This window comes from Triturus cristatus, chromosome 1_2 (genome assembly GCF_964204655.1).
Source record: "Triturus cristatus chromosome 1_2, aTriCri1.1, whole genome shotgun sequence".
NCBI lineage: Eukaryota > Metazoa > Chordata > Amphibia > Caudata > Salamandridae > Triturus > Triturus cristatus.
Genome location: NC_140580.1, coordinates 398,790,501 through 398,807,031, shown reverse-complemented (window position 1 = coordinate 398,807,031; position 16,531 = coordinate 398,790,501). Strand labels below are relative to the sequence as shown.

Sequence of the window (16,531 nt, the reverse complement as noted above, 5' to 3'; positions counted from 1 at the left end):
TCTGCCATTCCGTTGTCTTCAGTGCAGCTCTCAACATTCTGTTGTTCTGATATAACCTTATAACCGGCTACTGAGGGCTATTCTGGTCGTTAAAGGCCCTTAACATGAGTTATAGCCCCGAACAGCAGGCTGAGTGAAAGAAAGTAAACTTCTTTTCCAGCCTTACAGTGGATCAGAAACCAAGAGTATGCCCAACCCCCGGTAAGAAAGAACGTAGAATAGAAGTGGACCCCTTCTCCCAGCCTTACAGTGGATTGGCGAAGGGAAGTGGACAGCCCATGGCAGCCAGTGCAAGACCTATTGGCTTTTCCAATGCTTGTTTTCTCTATCTTTGTAGGTCTGGCCTTACTCCAGTGCACCACAGCCAGTATTAAATTTAGTTTGCCCATGTTTGTTTTTGTTAAAAAACCACAGATGTTGGGTAATCTTAAGAAATCCCTTTTTCCCAAAAACTGTGACATCACTTGCTACTTCTCAGTTCTGAGCAATTCTCTGCTGGTTTCAAAGCAAGCTGACGCTTTGCAGCGTTGCCTGATTGTTCTGTACATTGTCCGCATTTCGTTAAAGCTTTGAAGTCGTGTTGTATTTGTGTTCCAGAGCAAGACTCCTGTACAGACAGATGTTGGCATCAGCATCCCAGACTAAGCACATTAGAAAGCTGGAAGATTTACAAAAAAGAACGGCTTTAAACCTCCAGAGAGTTGTAGATTACCAGCCCCCCGAACTCTTCCCCTCAGAGATGGTGTCGGCCTGCTTGTTGGTAGTATCAGACTCCAGGCTTCAGATAATGCAAACGTGCTGTGGCTTGTTGAGCTGCAACCATGTCATCGTGCAGCCCACTGTAGGAAGGCGTGTGATCTTCAGCAGCGTGGCCATTGTGATATTTATCTCTCGTTTCTTCCCTCTCGAATAGGCTAAGTGCTGGTTAACGTTTTTGACACTAAATCTTAGTGTTGACTATCGAAGAATGTATCCCCCGTGTCGGGTCTGTGTGTAGCTCCACCAGTGCGTCTGTCCTGCCGGCGTGAGAGGGGCAAATTAAATCATGTCTGCTGCGTGTCCCGTCCTCAGGTGAGCTTATGAAGAGGCATGATACAAGCTCCCTTGGGTCCGCTTCAAAGCCGTCGCCTCTGTCCAGGAATGTGTGCACTGTAGTCCACTTGTGCGAGGGCGGGGTGCGCTGCTACATGTAGACCCCAGGCACTTTATCAGAGGCAGACCTATCGTACTTCAAGTGGCAGTTTAACGCTCGCCGCTGAGCTTTGTCGTGATCGATAGGTCATTAGTTTGAATCCTGGTCGCTGTAGTTATTTGGCTTGTGATCTGGACTCGGTACCCTGCTTCACGGCTGTCGTTTGGGGTGGAGTGGTGTAGATTAGGGTAGATCGGACTGGCATATATTGAGGTAGATTAAGTGGGGTGGGGTAGATTGTGGAACAGTGGAGCACAATGGATTGGGGTAGATGAGAGTGGAGTGGGGTAGACTGGAGGGAGATAGGAATGGGGTAGATACTGTAGATTGGACTGGAGTGGGGTTGATTGGAGTGGAGTAGGTTGGAGTGGAGTTGGACAGAGTGGTGTGGGTGGATTGGTATGGGGTGGGGTAGACTGGAGTAGGGTAGATTTGGCTAGGGTTGGTAGATTGGAGTGGAGTGAAGTAGACTGGAGTAGGGTAGATTAGAGCAGGGCATATGGGATAGATTGGAGTAGGATACTTTGGGGTGGAGTGGGGTAAAGTAGACTGGAGTGGGGTAGATCTGAGTGGCATGTGGTAGTATGGAGTGGAGCGGTGTGGAGCAAATTGGGTAGAGTAGAATGGAGCATACTAGATTGGGGTAGATGGAGTGGATTAGAGTGGGTAGGTAGGAGTGGCGTAGATTTGGGTGGAGTGGAGTTGGATGGAGTGGAGTCAAGAGTGGAGTGAGCTAGATTAGGACGAAAGTAGTGTAGTGGGGATAGATTAGGATGAAGTGGGGTACACTGGGTGGATTGGAATGGGGTGGGGTAGGGTGGGGTAGTTTGGAGTGGCTGTAGATTTCGATGGGATAGAGGGGGGTTGGGTAGATGGGGTGAACTGGGGTATAATGGGGTAAAGTGGATTGTAGTGGATAGATTGGCGTAGGGTATATTGGAGTGGGGAAGGGTAAACTGAGGTAGAATAGGGTGGGGTAGATTGGAGTTTACTAGGGTCGGGTGGGTTAGATTGAAGTGGACTGTGGTAGAACTGAGTGGAGTGTGGTAGACTCGAGTGGGGTAGATTTGAGTGGAGGGTTCTGGATTTGAGAGGAGTGTGGTAGAGTGGGATGGACTAGGGGAGTAGCGTAGATTCGAGTGGTGCAGGGTAGATCAGAGTGGGGTGGAGTAGAGTGGGGTAGACTGAATTGAGGTACACTGGGGTGGAGTAGATTGGGGTGGAGTGGGGTAGATCGCTAGGGGGTAGAGTGTAGTAAGATATATTAGGGTAGGTTGGAGCAGAGTGGGGTAGATTGCAGAAGAGTGGAATGAGGTACATTGGAGTGGAGAGGAGTAGACTGCAATGGAGTGATGTAGCTTAGGGTGGAGTGGGGTAGAATAGGGTGGAGTGGGGTATACTGGAGTGGGATAGATTGAGTGGATTATGGTGGGGTAGATTTGAGTGAAGGGAGGTCGACTGGAGTGGGGCAAACTGGAATGAGATATAGGAGTTTGGATAATTTGGAGTGAGTTAGATTGGACTGAAGAGAAGTAGATTTGACTGGCATCTGGTGGATTAGAGTGAAGTAGCGCGGGGTAGAGTGGAACGGAGTGGGGTAGACTGGGGTACAGTGGAATAGGGTTGAGTGGATGGATTGGAGTGGGTAGATCGAAGTGGGGTAGAGTGGAGTGGGGTAGATTGGAGTGGAGCTGGATACAGCGGAGTGGAGGGAGATAGACTGCAGAGGAGTGGATTGGAATAGAGTGGAGTGGAGTAAATTAGGGTGGGGTGAAGGAGTAGATTGGGTGGATTGAAGCAGGGTAAGTTAGAATGGAGTGGGTTAGATTGAAGAGGGGTAGTTTGGAGTAGGGTAGACTGGGGTGGGATTGATTGGAGTAGGATAGATAATGTAGGTTGGAGTCTGGTGGATTGGGTGGAGTGGGTTAGACAAGTGGAGTAGATTGGAGTAGAGTGGGGTAGATTGGAGTGTGGTAGAGTGGAGTGAGGTAGGTTGTGGTAGATTAGAGTTGGTAGATTGTGGGGGAGTGGGGTAGACTGGGGTAGAGTGGAGTGGTGTAGAATAGAGTGGAGAGGAGTTGGATAGATTGCAGTTGAGTTTGAATTAGGGTAAATTGGAGTTGGTAGATTGGAGTGGAGTAGATTGGAGTGTATTTTGGTAGATTAGAGTGGAGAGGAGTAGATGGGAGTGGAGTAGATTGGAGTGGAGTGGGTTGGATTGATGTACATTGGAGTGGGGTAGATTGGGGTATAATGAGTGCAGAAGAATAGATGGGGTAAACTCGGGAAGATAGGAGCAGAGTGGGGTAGATTTGAGAGGAGTGCAGTGGACTGGGATGGAGTGGGGTAGATTGGAGTAAGGTGGGAGTGATTGGGTTGGACTGAGCGTAGTGTGGAGTATGCATGGAGTGGTAGTGCACTGTAATTAAAGAAACACATTGAAATTGAAATGAGCATCACATTTGCACCAAATACGGTTTTACTGCACCCAAATGATAATGTCATCACCTGGTGTATTGATGTGTTTTGATCTTATTCAAATATTTGTTTCCAACACACTTCAGAATTAGAAAAAAAATGTGCTTCATTTGTACGAATTCTATTTTCTGCAATATCAGCACAGTTTGTTTTTTGTCCTGTGCTAGAAAAAAAAATCCCATCTCATCTTTTGTGGGCACTAAGCAGGACGTTCACATAAATTCTACCTCCCTGAAGTCAGAGAAGGAAAAATAACCATCAAGTTCCCTGGAAGAGAGAGCCCGACATTCGACCTCTGCCTTTGAATGCACAGCATATGTGACAAAATAAGAACAAGATTTAAAGGCTTGTTTCCAGGAAGTGAGTTAGTGGAAGAATATAGTAACATGATTGGGCATCGGGAGGAATGAACTGAACCTGAACAGCCTAAAGCATAAAGCCAGCAAAGAGAATGCCAGAAAGTGTGAGTTACAAACCACTAAACCAATGGTAAGCAACAGGCGGAATGCATTCCTGAACTTTCTGAAAGTCCTCGAGATTTCTTTAGCAAACCAGACAGCACAGCTGTCTGGTAGGCTACGACCTAAAAAGGACTAGTTAAATGGAAACTTTTCAATAGCAGGCAGTGCCACAGTATGTGATGCAAAAGGCTTCCAAGGAGCATAACTTTTGATTACTTAGGTTTGTATACTAAATCATGCTATTAAAGAGAAGAAAATGCACAGAAAAAAATACTTTCCACAAGAAAAATCCACAAGGAACAAAACACTGCACACTGGTCGGCAGATAATAAGAAAAAATGAGAGATCGATGTGCATGGAGAATACTGAGTAGAGAAGCACTGGTTATCTCATTACATCTCGGAGAACCACTGGGTTGGGTAATAATTAACGCCTGTTATCAGACACTAGGCATACGGTGTAAGCGCACTTTATAAGTGTATCGTTACTTATAAAGAAGCCGATAGTTGCAGTCCCCAGTCTAACCACACGGTGGCAGGCGTTCCCAAGAGTTGAGGTTAATAGTTAAATATAACACAAAAGGCCTGGCTATGATATATCCTACATGGAAAGAAAGACCACGGAGGTACATAAGACTTCCCTGCACGACTTCGCATGCAGAACCTATTTAGAACGACCCTCCAGCCCTCTAGAGTTCTCAAAACGATGTATCCGAATACGGTCAACATGCAGTAAGAATAATGAATAAAATGGCTGAAAACTGCATACCTTCTCACAGCGATGTATGACGTCAGAAACATGTGGAAATCAGGCCTCAATGCAGCATAAACAACGGGTCCACCAATGCAGGCGGTTACGTTATTTCAGATGGCGTAAAGGGCATAATCAGCAGCGTCCGAGCCACAAGCACTGCTTATGCAATTAGACACACTCGCAATAAACAAGACGACACATTCGTTTACCTTTTGCTTTCGGCGACTGCTCGATCCAAGTGTTTGAAGATATCCTGAAACAGAACGCAGCTGGCTCGACTGTTGATGTCATACCCGTACCCCCGCTTCCAGTACTGCTTCAGGTCATTCAAATACTCCAGGGCCTGGAAGGAGAAACAAGACCACCTGTTCGTTACCATAAGGCTTGCATTATTCTATAATGGGCAAAAGTCAAGCCCTCTTTGAGAGGTAACAAGAGGAATCAAAATCGTATTCGTAGAGCACACTCACTTTACAAAAGGCAATCTATTCTGCGACGATCTACACATAATAACCAGTTTCACAGGTAAACAGGTGTCACGTTTCAGTATGCATGTATGCAAATCTTTACGCTTAATAATTAATAGGTCTGGGAGTAATTTTAATTAAACAGGAATAAATCAGAGTAATTTCGGTGTTTCCGCATTCATTTTAGGGACGGAATTACTGCGAATAAATAACGCGATTAAACCAGTTTGCTTAATTAACAGTAATTTGAGCGGGATGGTATCTTACAACAGGATCACTGCTGAGCTGAGATCTGTTCATTGGTTATCCGTCTTAAGCATGCCCACGATGAAAACGACGAGGGTAAGTACAAAATGTCATCTTGCACGAGATCCAGAATTTATAGCTTTCGTCTGGTAGGATCCTCATCGGTCCCCATGCTGGTCTAATTTCTGTCTTTCCATGAATCCTATGGCAAATTCAGTGACCTACAGAGGCAGGTCTTTTCTTCATAGCTGCATAAAAACTCTGGAATACGAGGAAACTCCGCTCACATTCTGAATCTCATTTAACTAAGACCCAAGAATAGCCATAAACACTGGATTTTGTAAAAAGTTATTCCAATTTAGATATAGTTTTAGTGGTTAGATTTTCTATAGCACCAAGATGTGTGCACATTTCTTTAAAAAACATAAAACTAGCAGGAAATACCATAGCCCCCCTCCCTCAAGAATATGCAGGGCAGCTCTTTTGAGTAGCACAGTGTCACACACGCAGTTCGTTGGCTTATGTCCCAATAGGCGAGCAGATCACAGGCCATAAAAACACACTTGCAGCCACCACCTCCAACACCATTTGAGAAGCAGCACCCTTTGCACCCAACCACTTTTATGAAGAGATTGGCGCTCCTAAAGCCTTGGTTGGAAGTAGAGGTGGCCGACTCATGCATCTATGTTTTTCAGTGCCCTTTGATCGGCTTGGACAAAAGATTTGTACGTCACCAACTGTCAGCCAAAACATAGCTCAAGCTTGAAGGAAGAGTACCAGTAAACAGTCTCCATGAGGCAAGGAATAGCTGGAACACTGGAATATCGGATGATCCTACCACGGTCAGCGTAACCCAGTGAGATCCGGTCTGACGCATGGAGGAGGAGTGAAGAGGAAGCAGAGAGGTTACCTCACATTGTTGCTGCCACTGAAGCCACCGCCAAAGCCTTCCCCACTTGCTTCATTTGCTCACCTCACTCACCCGCCGCGGACCACCCCCATGGCCGCGGCCCTTGAAGGAGCCACAGAGGTTCTGGTGGAGGCAGAAAGCTTAGTCCGGCCCCAAGTAAGGTGAGTGAGGTCTCCCCGGTGGCTAGCCATCAGAGATGCTGCGGGGACATACAAAACTCAGTGGAAGCTACCGCGCCAGGTCCCGGTGTGGTCTGTGGTTTCTACCGGCCCACTCGCAAAGCTCATAACTTCAGAGTAACTAGTCCAGTGGGGCAGTTGGGGGAAAGCTTCCTAAGGCATGTGGAGGAGGAGTGAGTGGGACAAGAGACAAGCGAGGGAGCTTGCCTTACACGATTACTGAAAGGTCTGGGGAGACTGCGGAAAGACTGCACCGCTTTCAGTCACCCAGACCACTTTGACCAGTAATAACCTCTGTGCTCACCCATGCTCCAGCTCACCCCTGTGTTAACTTACCTGACTTCCCGGAGTTGATCCCCCTGCTTTGTCTCTAGTCTTGCTCCACCTGGCCGCTTGCACCTCTTCTCTCTTCCTCCACCCCCTGTATCCAGCACAGAACCAGGTCCTGTGCACCCCAAGTCTTGTGTCTCAGAGCTTGAGAGGAAACAAGTGGGAGCTACTGACTGGGCTATACAGCCACACACCAGTTTAGGGATCAGACCATTCCCAGGTCGTCATCACCTACCTTGCACTTCCTTGAGAGGCAGGGTGTGGTACTTGGCATTTGGAGCGACATACAGGAGTACCAATATGGGAGGTCCAGGAAAAGGGCAACATGCGAACTCCCGTATCGTGCCCAAACACTTCTGTCCCCGGCCCTGGTTAAGAAGTTGGAGAAAAATAGGAGGAAAAGGGGAGACCAGCCAGACGCAGAGACAGAGGCTGCCACATGTTATGCCATCAGGCCGGGTCAACACAACCCCTGTAGTAGGGTCCAAGCACAGGGAGGTTACCGTGCCTATAGACAAGTGTGAAGAATAGTTGTCCCCTGTGCAGCGCGCATACAGGGGATCCCAACCTGAGCCTTTCAGAAACAATGTTGAGTATGCCCACCATTTTCACATTCATTAAACCCTCAACCGGCTAGACATCTACACGTGGGGAAAAGGCAAGTGAAAATGAAAGCAAGTGTGAAACTCTTACCCCTCTCCCCCATGCAACAGGTGCTGAAAGTCAGCCAAGGACTAGTTACATGTTATGTAAGCAGTCCATCAACATGGCAGCAACAGGAGGTAAATTAATAGATTCTGTAAACCTAGTAGAATCAGAAACCTATACTGAAACAGAAACCGACAAGATCCCCATCATGTTCCAAATCTAAAGAGACGGATTCTTCCATATGCAACACCCCAAAAACACAGCTTGGTGTAGGTAGGAATCCATCTATTTCATGTCCAATTATGTGTAAAAGGACATCGCAACTTTAACAAATATTGGCTTTTCCAATAGGTTTGTTCCAAGAAAAAACTGAAATGAAGAGGCATGCACAGTCAAAACCTACAAATCTCATACACATTGTGCAAATTTACGAAGGCTATGATTGGCATTTTCTTGGCTAGTATGTAACATCAAACACGCAAGTGCTAGTCATCCAACAAGGAGATAGGAAGAAACAAGATATGTGAACAGCAACACTTACCTTACTGTCCTCTTCATCAAACACAGAACACCACGGGGAGATCACATTGTTAATCGCCAGTTCAAAGGAGCAGGTGAAAAAGGCCACTTGAGCTAAATCTGCAAAAAAGTGAAAGTGGTTTTACGTGCAAACGAAAAGTGAATGCATTTAATTGGTCGGCATATATACAAATTGAGGTAGTATTTAAGACATTGAAAGGCATCATTCGATGCGCATATATTTGTTTAGTGGTTGGATAAAAAAGTTCAACCTCATTTTCACATTTTTTGGAGGAGTTCATAAAGTTGATGAAACAATATTCAAGACGCACACCCTGAAATGCCTTTGGGCAGGAGGCAAAAAGGCGACCTTTCCCTGCTGACATATCAGAGTATCTGCAACGCACAATATGCAGTTAACATTTTGTTAGGCTCGCCTGACTCATTGTGAGGTAGGAGTTGAGACAGCCTATTCTAGCAATGTCAGCATCTGGGAACTTTAGAGATGTTTTAGGCAGAAATGTGAAACAAATCATTTCTAAACTGTATGCAAATCCACTTTAGGTTGGGAGGGTTTGAGCGATTTTTTTTTTTTTTTTTTTTTTAAACGTGGTATTTTAATACTGCTTTACAGCTTATTCCGTACAGACTGAGGTCCTCAAGCCTGCCCCCCATTTGAACTGTGAAACTCAGAGATAACTGAATATATATATTTTTTTCTCGCTTCATCGCCACTGTCAGATCTCATTATAAAGAGGGACTTTTTGTGTCCACCCGGGTCATCGCTATACCCATTTTGATCTTTAAACTCACAAAGACGTACATCAGAGTGCTGAATTCCATCACTGGATTTCCCATCATCCATCTGCCCAGCAAGTGATGTCACTGGATTTCCAAACCACAGCATCCTACGCTCCTCCTCCTCCCTACTTAACGAAGGCTGCAGCGTGGACACGTAGCACACGCACATAATGGGGGCATCACTTGTGTGCCAAAGGCAAGCCTGTCTGTGCCTGCCCACACTTGGACCGTGCTCAGCACCAGGAACCCTGGTTATGCCACTACCCACCTCTACCCTGCCACATTCCTTGTGCTATCAACCCTGGTAGTCACTCACTGCACTGTTGTCACACCGCACCACACAACACTGAAGAAGCATTTACATTCTCCTCCTGTAGGTTCACATGCACTCTCCTACACAGTACACCCACCAGTCCCGCACCCCACTCGTTCACACATACCAAACACCACCCACACAACACACCACACTTGCATGCATGTTTCTCAACACCCGCTCGCTCACTAAACATGCCACAGAGATATGGAACCTGCTGCACAACCATGCTCCGGATCTGATCTTCCTCATGGAGACATAACGAAACCCTACCACGGAACCAGACATCACTACAACCATCTCCAGGCAAGACTGTCAGTACAAGCACGGAGGTGGAGTCGCCATCATATTCAAAGATCGCTTCAGCTGCACCACCTAAAAAGACACTCCCACCAGCTACACGGAACACCTCGCGTTCAAGATCTGCATTAAAACCAACCTCTCTCTTGGCGGAAACCTTGTAAACAGACCACCAGGACCCCGCACCAATGTAGCCAGTGACATCTCAGACTGTCACCTCCCTCATCATCAATGCCAGCACCGCATCTTCCTCAGATACCTTCATCAAGAAGACCACACAAACCCAAAAACTCTAGAGCCCTTCTAGAAAAGCTCACAAACCTTGTCCTCACAAAGCAAGTTCCCAAACCCACCCACACCGCTGGACACTTATTGGACCTCATTTTCTCCTCAATAAGCAACATCGCAGTGAATAAGCCAACAACTATGACTGGGCAGACTACGCCCTCGTCAGTTTCAGCCTACCCATCCCGCACAACCACAGATCTACTACCACGGGAACCACCCACCGCAGTTGGAAAAGCATCACAAAAGATGAGTGGGCTTTTGCACTCTGCCCACACTGGCCCAAGCACGCCAGCAACTTGCCAAAAGCCATTAAGAGCCTCAACTACTTAAATACTGTAGCACCACAAACGCAAAACTCTGGCTCCCCCTCAAGCACAACCCCACAGCAAGAACCAGACCACAGGCTAGCTAATACACAAAGGAATGCAACACCATGGTAAGCTACTAGAGTGCAAATGGAGAAGAGGTGTTAAGGCTAACAGCAGCAAATAAATCTTTGTCATCAAAGATGTCACCCTAGTCCTGCAGCCTCCAGTAAAATCTCCCTACTCACAGGACCTTTGCAACAAGCTCTCTGAATTCTTCTGTAACAAAATCACCTCCATATTTAGTAACTTTCAACCTCAACCAGACCCAGTCACTGTAGAAACTCAACTTCCCATCATGGCCGAAGAACAAACCCTGACCTTGTATCCCAACGTCACCACCATCGTCAAAATTGCTGTTACCATAAATACACTCAAGAGTGCCCCATCTGACCTTTGCCCCCAACACGCCTTCTCCAAAGGACTCCTACTGATTAGGGAAGCACTAACATCCATCTTCAATGCCGCCTTCGAGTCATATTTCCAGACAAATGAAAAAATGCCACTGTCATGCCGCTGCTCAAGAAACCATCAACTGAACATTCCAACTACAGACACATCACCTTCCTACCATCTTTTGAAAAGGTCTTCGAGAAATTCATCAACCGACGCCTCACTTACCACCTCAACAACCACCAGCTCCTCAACGCCACGTAGTCCAGACTCAGGCCTAATCACAGTACAGACACAGCACTCATCACCGCCACAGAGGACATCCACATGATCCTTGACAGAGGAGATATGGCAGCACTCATTCTACGGGACCACTCTGCAGCATCTGACATGGACTCACACCCGATCCGGCACCTACACAAGATTGGCATCCAAGGACCCACTCTCAACTGGATCTGCTCCTTCTTGATAGATTGCACACAAGTTATCACCTCGAAACCTTACTCCTTGGAAGCCAGCAGATTCATCTGTGGAGTTCCTCAAGGTTCATCGCTCAGTCTCACCCACACCAGCATATACATGAACCCTCTGGCCAATGTTATACGGGCACACAACATCAACATCCTCTCCTACACTGAAAACATGCAACTCATACTCTCCCCCTCCGAAAAAAAAACCCCCAATACAAGAAACAAGTTCACTGCTCACATGACCAATGTCGCTAACTGGATGAAAGCCAACTGTCTCAATCTTGAACACCGAGAAGACAGAATTAGTGATCTTCGGCAAGAACACATCACCATGGGACTCCAACTGGTGGCCAGCCCAACTCGGGCCTCCACACAACACCCACACCAGGGACCGCGGAATAATAAATCAACAGCAAACTGGACATGACCCTAGAAGTCAACAGCATCACTGCATCCTGCTTCCAGACTCCGATGAAGAGGAAGAAGATATTCAAATGGCTCCAAAGCAACACCAGAAAAACGGTTACTCATACCCTATTCACCAGCTAGTTGGACTACGTGAACACCCTCTATGCCGGGATTACCAAACAACTCACTGGAAGACTGCAAACTATTCCGTATTTCGAGAGCCAGACTCATCATCAACCTCCCACACAGAACTGACATCACAGGACATCTCAAGGAGCTGCATTACCTACCGATACACAAGCATACTTATTTGTAACTCCACACACACATTCAAGGCACTACACAAATAAGGCCCTACCTACTTGAACAGTAGCATCTCCTTCCATCAACCATCCAGACACCTCCGAGAGGATTTCTACTTGCACACATCCCATACATAAACAGAACAAGATAATGAGGACAAGCATAATCCAACATCGCTCCTAAAGCGTAGTACGGCATTCCAGTCCACATCAGAGCCTTCTCCTCTCTCCCTGAATTCCGCGAGAAGCTGAAGACCTGGCTTTTCAATTAACCAACCTACCAGACACAGGGATAGGTGCACATACACCTGCTCAACACCAGGATACCCTCGTGGGTGACAGTGAGCTTTACAAATACACATAATATAGCAAAATGAGTGTATTTTGTTTTAATGCACTAAAAACAAGATTTGGGATCTCACAGTATTTTCCTGCATAAGTGCTCACGAGGATCTCATTTAGGAAGCCACCTTTAATTACTAGATGAGGGTGGGAGCACACTGCCCCACATCCCAGCACTCAGTTCACCCCAATGCATCATGGTAAATGCAGTGCATAACACTTACTTCAGTGACAGTCTTTAGTTTTTCACCCTTACTGGTGCAGCCAGTGCTGTGAAACTCTAGATACGCGTTTCACAATAATTGTCCTTCTTAAGTAGAGAGCAACACATTCTTTTGAGGTTGCTGGAAATGCTGCCAACGTCTTCTTAGGTCTTTGTAACACTCAATGGGTGCAGGTGCATCAGCCAGAGCTCGTCCTCTCATTAGCTCAAGGGAGCCTTTTCAAGCAAAAAAAGGATGGGAGTACACTACCTCACACCCCAGCACTCAGCTAACCCCAGTGCCTCATGGTAAATGTAGTGCATGGTAACACTTACTTCAGTAACAGTCTTTAGTTATTCACCCTTCTTGGTGCAGCCAGTACTGTGCAACTTTAGACACGTGTTTCAGTATAGTTGTCCTTCTTCAGTAGAGAGCAACACATGTTACCAGGCACTGCATTTACCATGATGCACTGGGGCAAATTGAGTGCTGTGATGTGAGGCAGTGTGCTCCCACTCTATTTGAAAAGGCTTCCTTGAGCTAATGAGCTGACAAGCTTGTGTTGATGCGCGTGCGCCAATTGAGTGATACAGAGATCGGACAAGGCTTTGGGCAGCATTTTCAGCACCCCCAAAATGACTTGTTGCTCTCTATAGTTGATGGAATAAATCCAGAAACACCTGTCTTGCGTTACACAGCACAGGGTGCACCAAGATGGGTGAAAAATAAAAGACTACTACTGAAGAAAGTGTTATCATGCACTGCATTTACCATGATGCATTGGAGCAAATTGAGTGCTGGGGTGCGAGGACGTGTGCTCCCACCCTCCTTCCATCTTAAATTAGTACATTTGCTCCCCACATTCTCATGTAACTAGGTTCATATTTTTCAGTAGGTGAGACCGAGGGCCCACTTACTTGGTAAGTAATCCAAACGTCATAATGCAATCAAAGGTGGAAAGCAAGAATAGAGGCTATACATGCGTTCGAAAGGTTGCAGGAAACACCTAAAAAGCAGGTGCTTCTCAATTCTCAATCGGCTTGGACAGGTAAGGCAAAGCCTACCAATAGGTGGGAAGTAGGCATCCAAGTGCTACCTCATCTGCACATTACCCAGACTTGAATATGTATTTTCTATACACATTTTCAAGCTTTTAAATACATAGACACCTATTTAACAGCCATTGTCAATGCTTGTTTATATAAACTGTGAGTGAGCCGGAGAGCACGAGAGCTTCCAATGACCCTACCCTGCTGCCCTCGAAGAACTGGCACTGACCGAGTGGGTTAAGGTCGACATGATCAGACAGTTTGGCTTTTTCATGCCAACCATCACCAGTGTGTGGAAAACAAGGGCAATCCATCAAAAAGAAGGGTAAGGGTGGCCTGAAAAACAAGAGAGGAACATCAGCCATCTCTATATTGCGTGAAAAAAGAAAAAAAAGAGAACAAACATGTTAGTGGTGATACATAAACTAGTTTTAATTTTGGATGTGTTGTGGGTGGTCTGCTAGGCAACACTTTGAAAGGTGATATATATATATTTTTTTTAATCGCATGATAACTAAAGTAGTTTATTTTTCTGTCTTTCTGCCCTACCGAAGCAATCAGTGATTGTTTTTAATTTTCAAAAGGTACGGTCTTCTTGTCAGGAAGAGATGCTTTCGAGAATGCAAGTGCTCTCAGCTAATAGACCAAAGCCACATCTAGCACTTAAAAATCAACGAAATTGCCACGCTGTTCACTTGATCTTTACAGTCCATTAACATAATTGGCAGTACGAGCTATTTTTTCACCACTGGAAGGGCTAATGTCATCCTGGCAGTGACTGTATCATTAGTTGGCTGATTGGCATGGGGCTAGGTTATTATTAGCATATTTAATTCATGAGAAACTGACTCACACTGTGCACTTGAACATCCAGTTTGGGAGGGATAAATGTCTTGTTTTGGTATGTTCAAGCAGGAGTTTCATCTCTCGCTCATCATTTAGTGTCCAGGTCCTCAAAGCTGTCATATTCGGAAACAAACACGAGAGTACACTATGAACTGCACTCAATTTTGAGCCCCGTGACTTCAGGATTTAGGACACTGTTTGAGAGTACCAAACTAAAGAACTGCATAATTAAGTCGTTTTCCAAAAAGGACCGGCGAGGGCCCTATTCACTAAAAGTTCTATGCAGTCAAGTTCGACTTAAAAGGTGCAAAAAGCTGAAACTGCATTTCTGATTTCTCAATTTGCAAAATGTTCGAAATCACACATTTCAAGGAGAGAGATCTGATGCTAGTTCAGGATTTTTGCAGTCGTATATATGGGCTTAGGTCTCACAGGAGAACCAGGGCGGCCATGCACATTGCTTCAAACATCAACAAAGTAAGAAATGAGCGAGTATTCACAAACCCCGCGAGTGGCCATTTCCAGCCGGGACATGCATGCAAATTTCATCCTACAAATGGTAAGAACAAGTGAATTTCCAAGGCGCTAAAGAGTGTGTAAACAACCCCTTATACTTTATATGCAGTGGTTTCCAAATGTTTTCGACCTACTGGCCGTGGCTCCCCATTTTCGTACTTTTTTTTGGCGGGTGGGGCGATGTAAGCCCAGGAGCTCTTCCATTTTTCTCCCTGAAAATAATTGCCATGTAGCCAAAGAAGGTATTATAATTATAGATGTAACATAATAAAAATATAACAATGGCTTAGTGAAAAACTTTAATTGGTTAAGTCAGAAACCATATTTATGTACGAAATAGACCCCTGGGTCTGATATAGGAGAGAGTGCTGAAGTGTCTTTTACAGGACGGTTTCCCTCACCCACCCAAAGGTGGCAAGCTTCATCATAGGGATACCTCCTCGCATTACGAACCTGGTCGTAATCATGCCTGCCAACAAATTTCAGTGTGGTGTTCCGCATCACCGCACTGAAGTGCATTGTCACACATTTTTAATCATGCCAGTCTGAAACTGGCTACGCGGCGATGCCAGCGCACGCCGCCGGTGCCTGTAGCATATTCTGTGCCCCGGCTCTGCTGCTTCCCACAGACTTGCGTTGCCAGCAGCGCTCTGGCTCAGTAAGTTAATAGTTAAGATCTGACTGCTCAGCTCTGGAGTCAGAGTGCTACAATGTTACAATCTGCCTCCCCTGCTGTCTGGCTGCATTTAATTTCCTGCCGCGCCGCAGCTTTCAGACGCCACTGACTCGCACTCTCATCAGACCCAGGGGCGGCCGGGTCCTGCCCTCAGTAGTGTTTGCTACTGGCAACTGTGGCACCGTGGGGCCCCGGGTTTGGATGTGACCTCGTGCCTCGTCACGTCCTGGAGGAGCCAAGAGGAAGTGAGGTAAGGTGGTTGGCAGGTCAGAGAAACGGCAGGGGATTCAAGAGTCGGCGAGTCCTGGTAGTGGTTCACTGCTGAGCTGTCTGCCCAATAAACCCGCGGGAGGCGGCCAGCATCGAGTGACTTGACTAGTCACTCACTTGACTTGAGTCTTTCATGACCGCCGGCCGCGGCGCATCATCAGAGGCGCCATCAACATCGTGGTGATGATCGCCGCGGGCGGCTACAGTTCAATTAAACTCATGGCAGGCTGCATGCAATGGCAGCGCTGCTCGCAGCATGACAAAGTTGTGCAATGGTTATTTTATCAAACAGGCAACTGACCCGACCATCGGCTCAGCTAAGACCCCCCCCCCCGCACAGACCGGGGCAGCCATTGGAGTTTATTAACCACACCATCATGCCCAGGCCAGTGTTTGCTGCGGTGGGAGTTGTTAGGCAAGGTGGGGCCCTTATAAAGAAGCGTGTCGCGAAGTTAGTAAGTAGTGCCTCGTGATGTATCTCTCTATGCTGCAAATTGTTTCATTAATGACGCGCCGCCGTGCTGCCAGTCGACTACATGCTTTTACTATAATGATTGAGCTTGGATAACTGCATGCAGCAATAAAGCAGGTCTAGGAAAAACTAGGCCGGTTTAAACTTGATCAATTGCCGAGTAGGGGCGGCACTGAAAGAGTGACCGTTCGCCCTCTGCCTCCAGAATGCAGCAGTAGGGTGTGCAAGAAGGTCTGCATTGAGCAGGGGTTGCTGAAGTCAGATAGCAGCAGAGAAGGTATTGAATATACCGATGATCGGATGAACGGAATGTACACTTCCTGAAGTTCAGTGA

General features: G+C 46.5%; 1 protein-coding gene across 1 annotated transcript in view; it reads right to left on the bottom strand.

The window, feature by feature from the left end:
- Positions 1 to 16,531, bottom strand: part of MINPP1 (multiple inositol-polyphosphate phosphatase 1) — a 197,751-nt gene that overhangs the window by 118,409 nt on the left and 62,811 nt on the right. Inside the window, exons 3-4 of the mRNA XM_085605525.1 lie at positions 8,206 to 8,303; positions 5,094 to 5,227 (exon numbers count right to left, since the gene is read on the bottom strand). Coding sequence (XP_085461651.1) covers positions 5,094 to 5,227; positions 8,206 to 8,303 — 232 coding nt within the window. The remainder of the gene's footprint in view (positions 1 to 5,093; positions 5,228 to 8,205; positions 8,304 to 16,531) is intronic.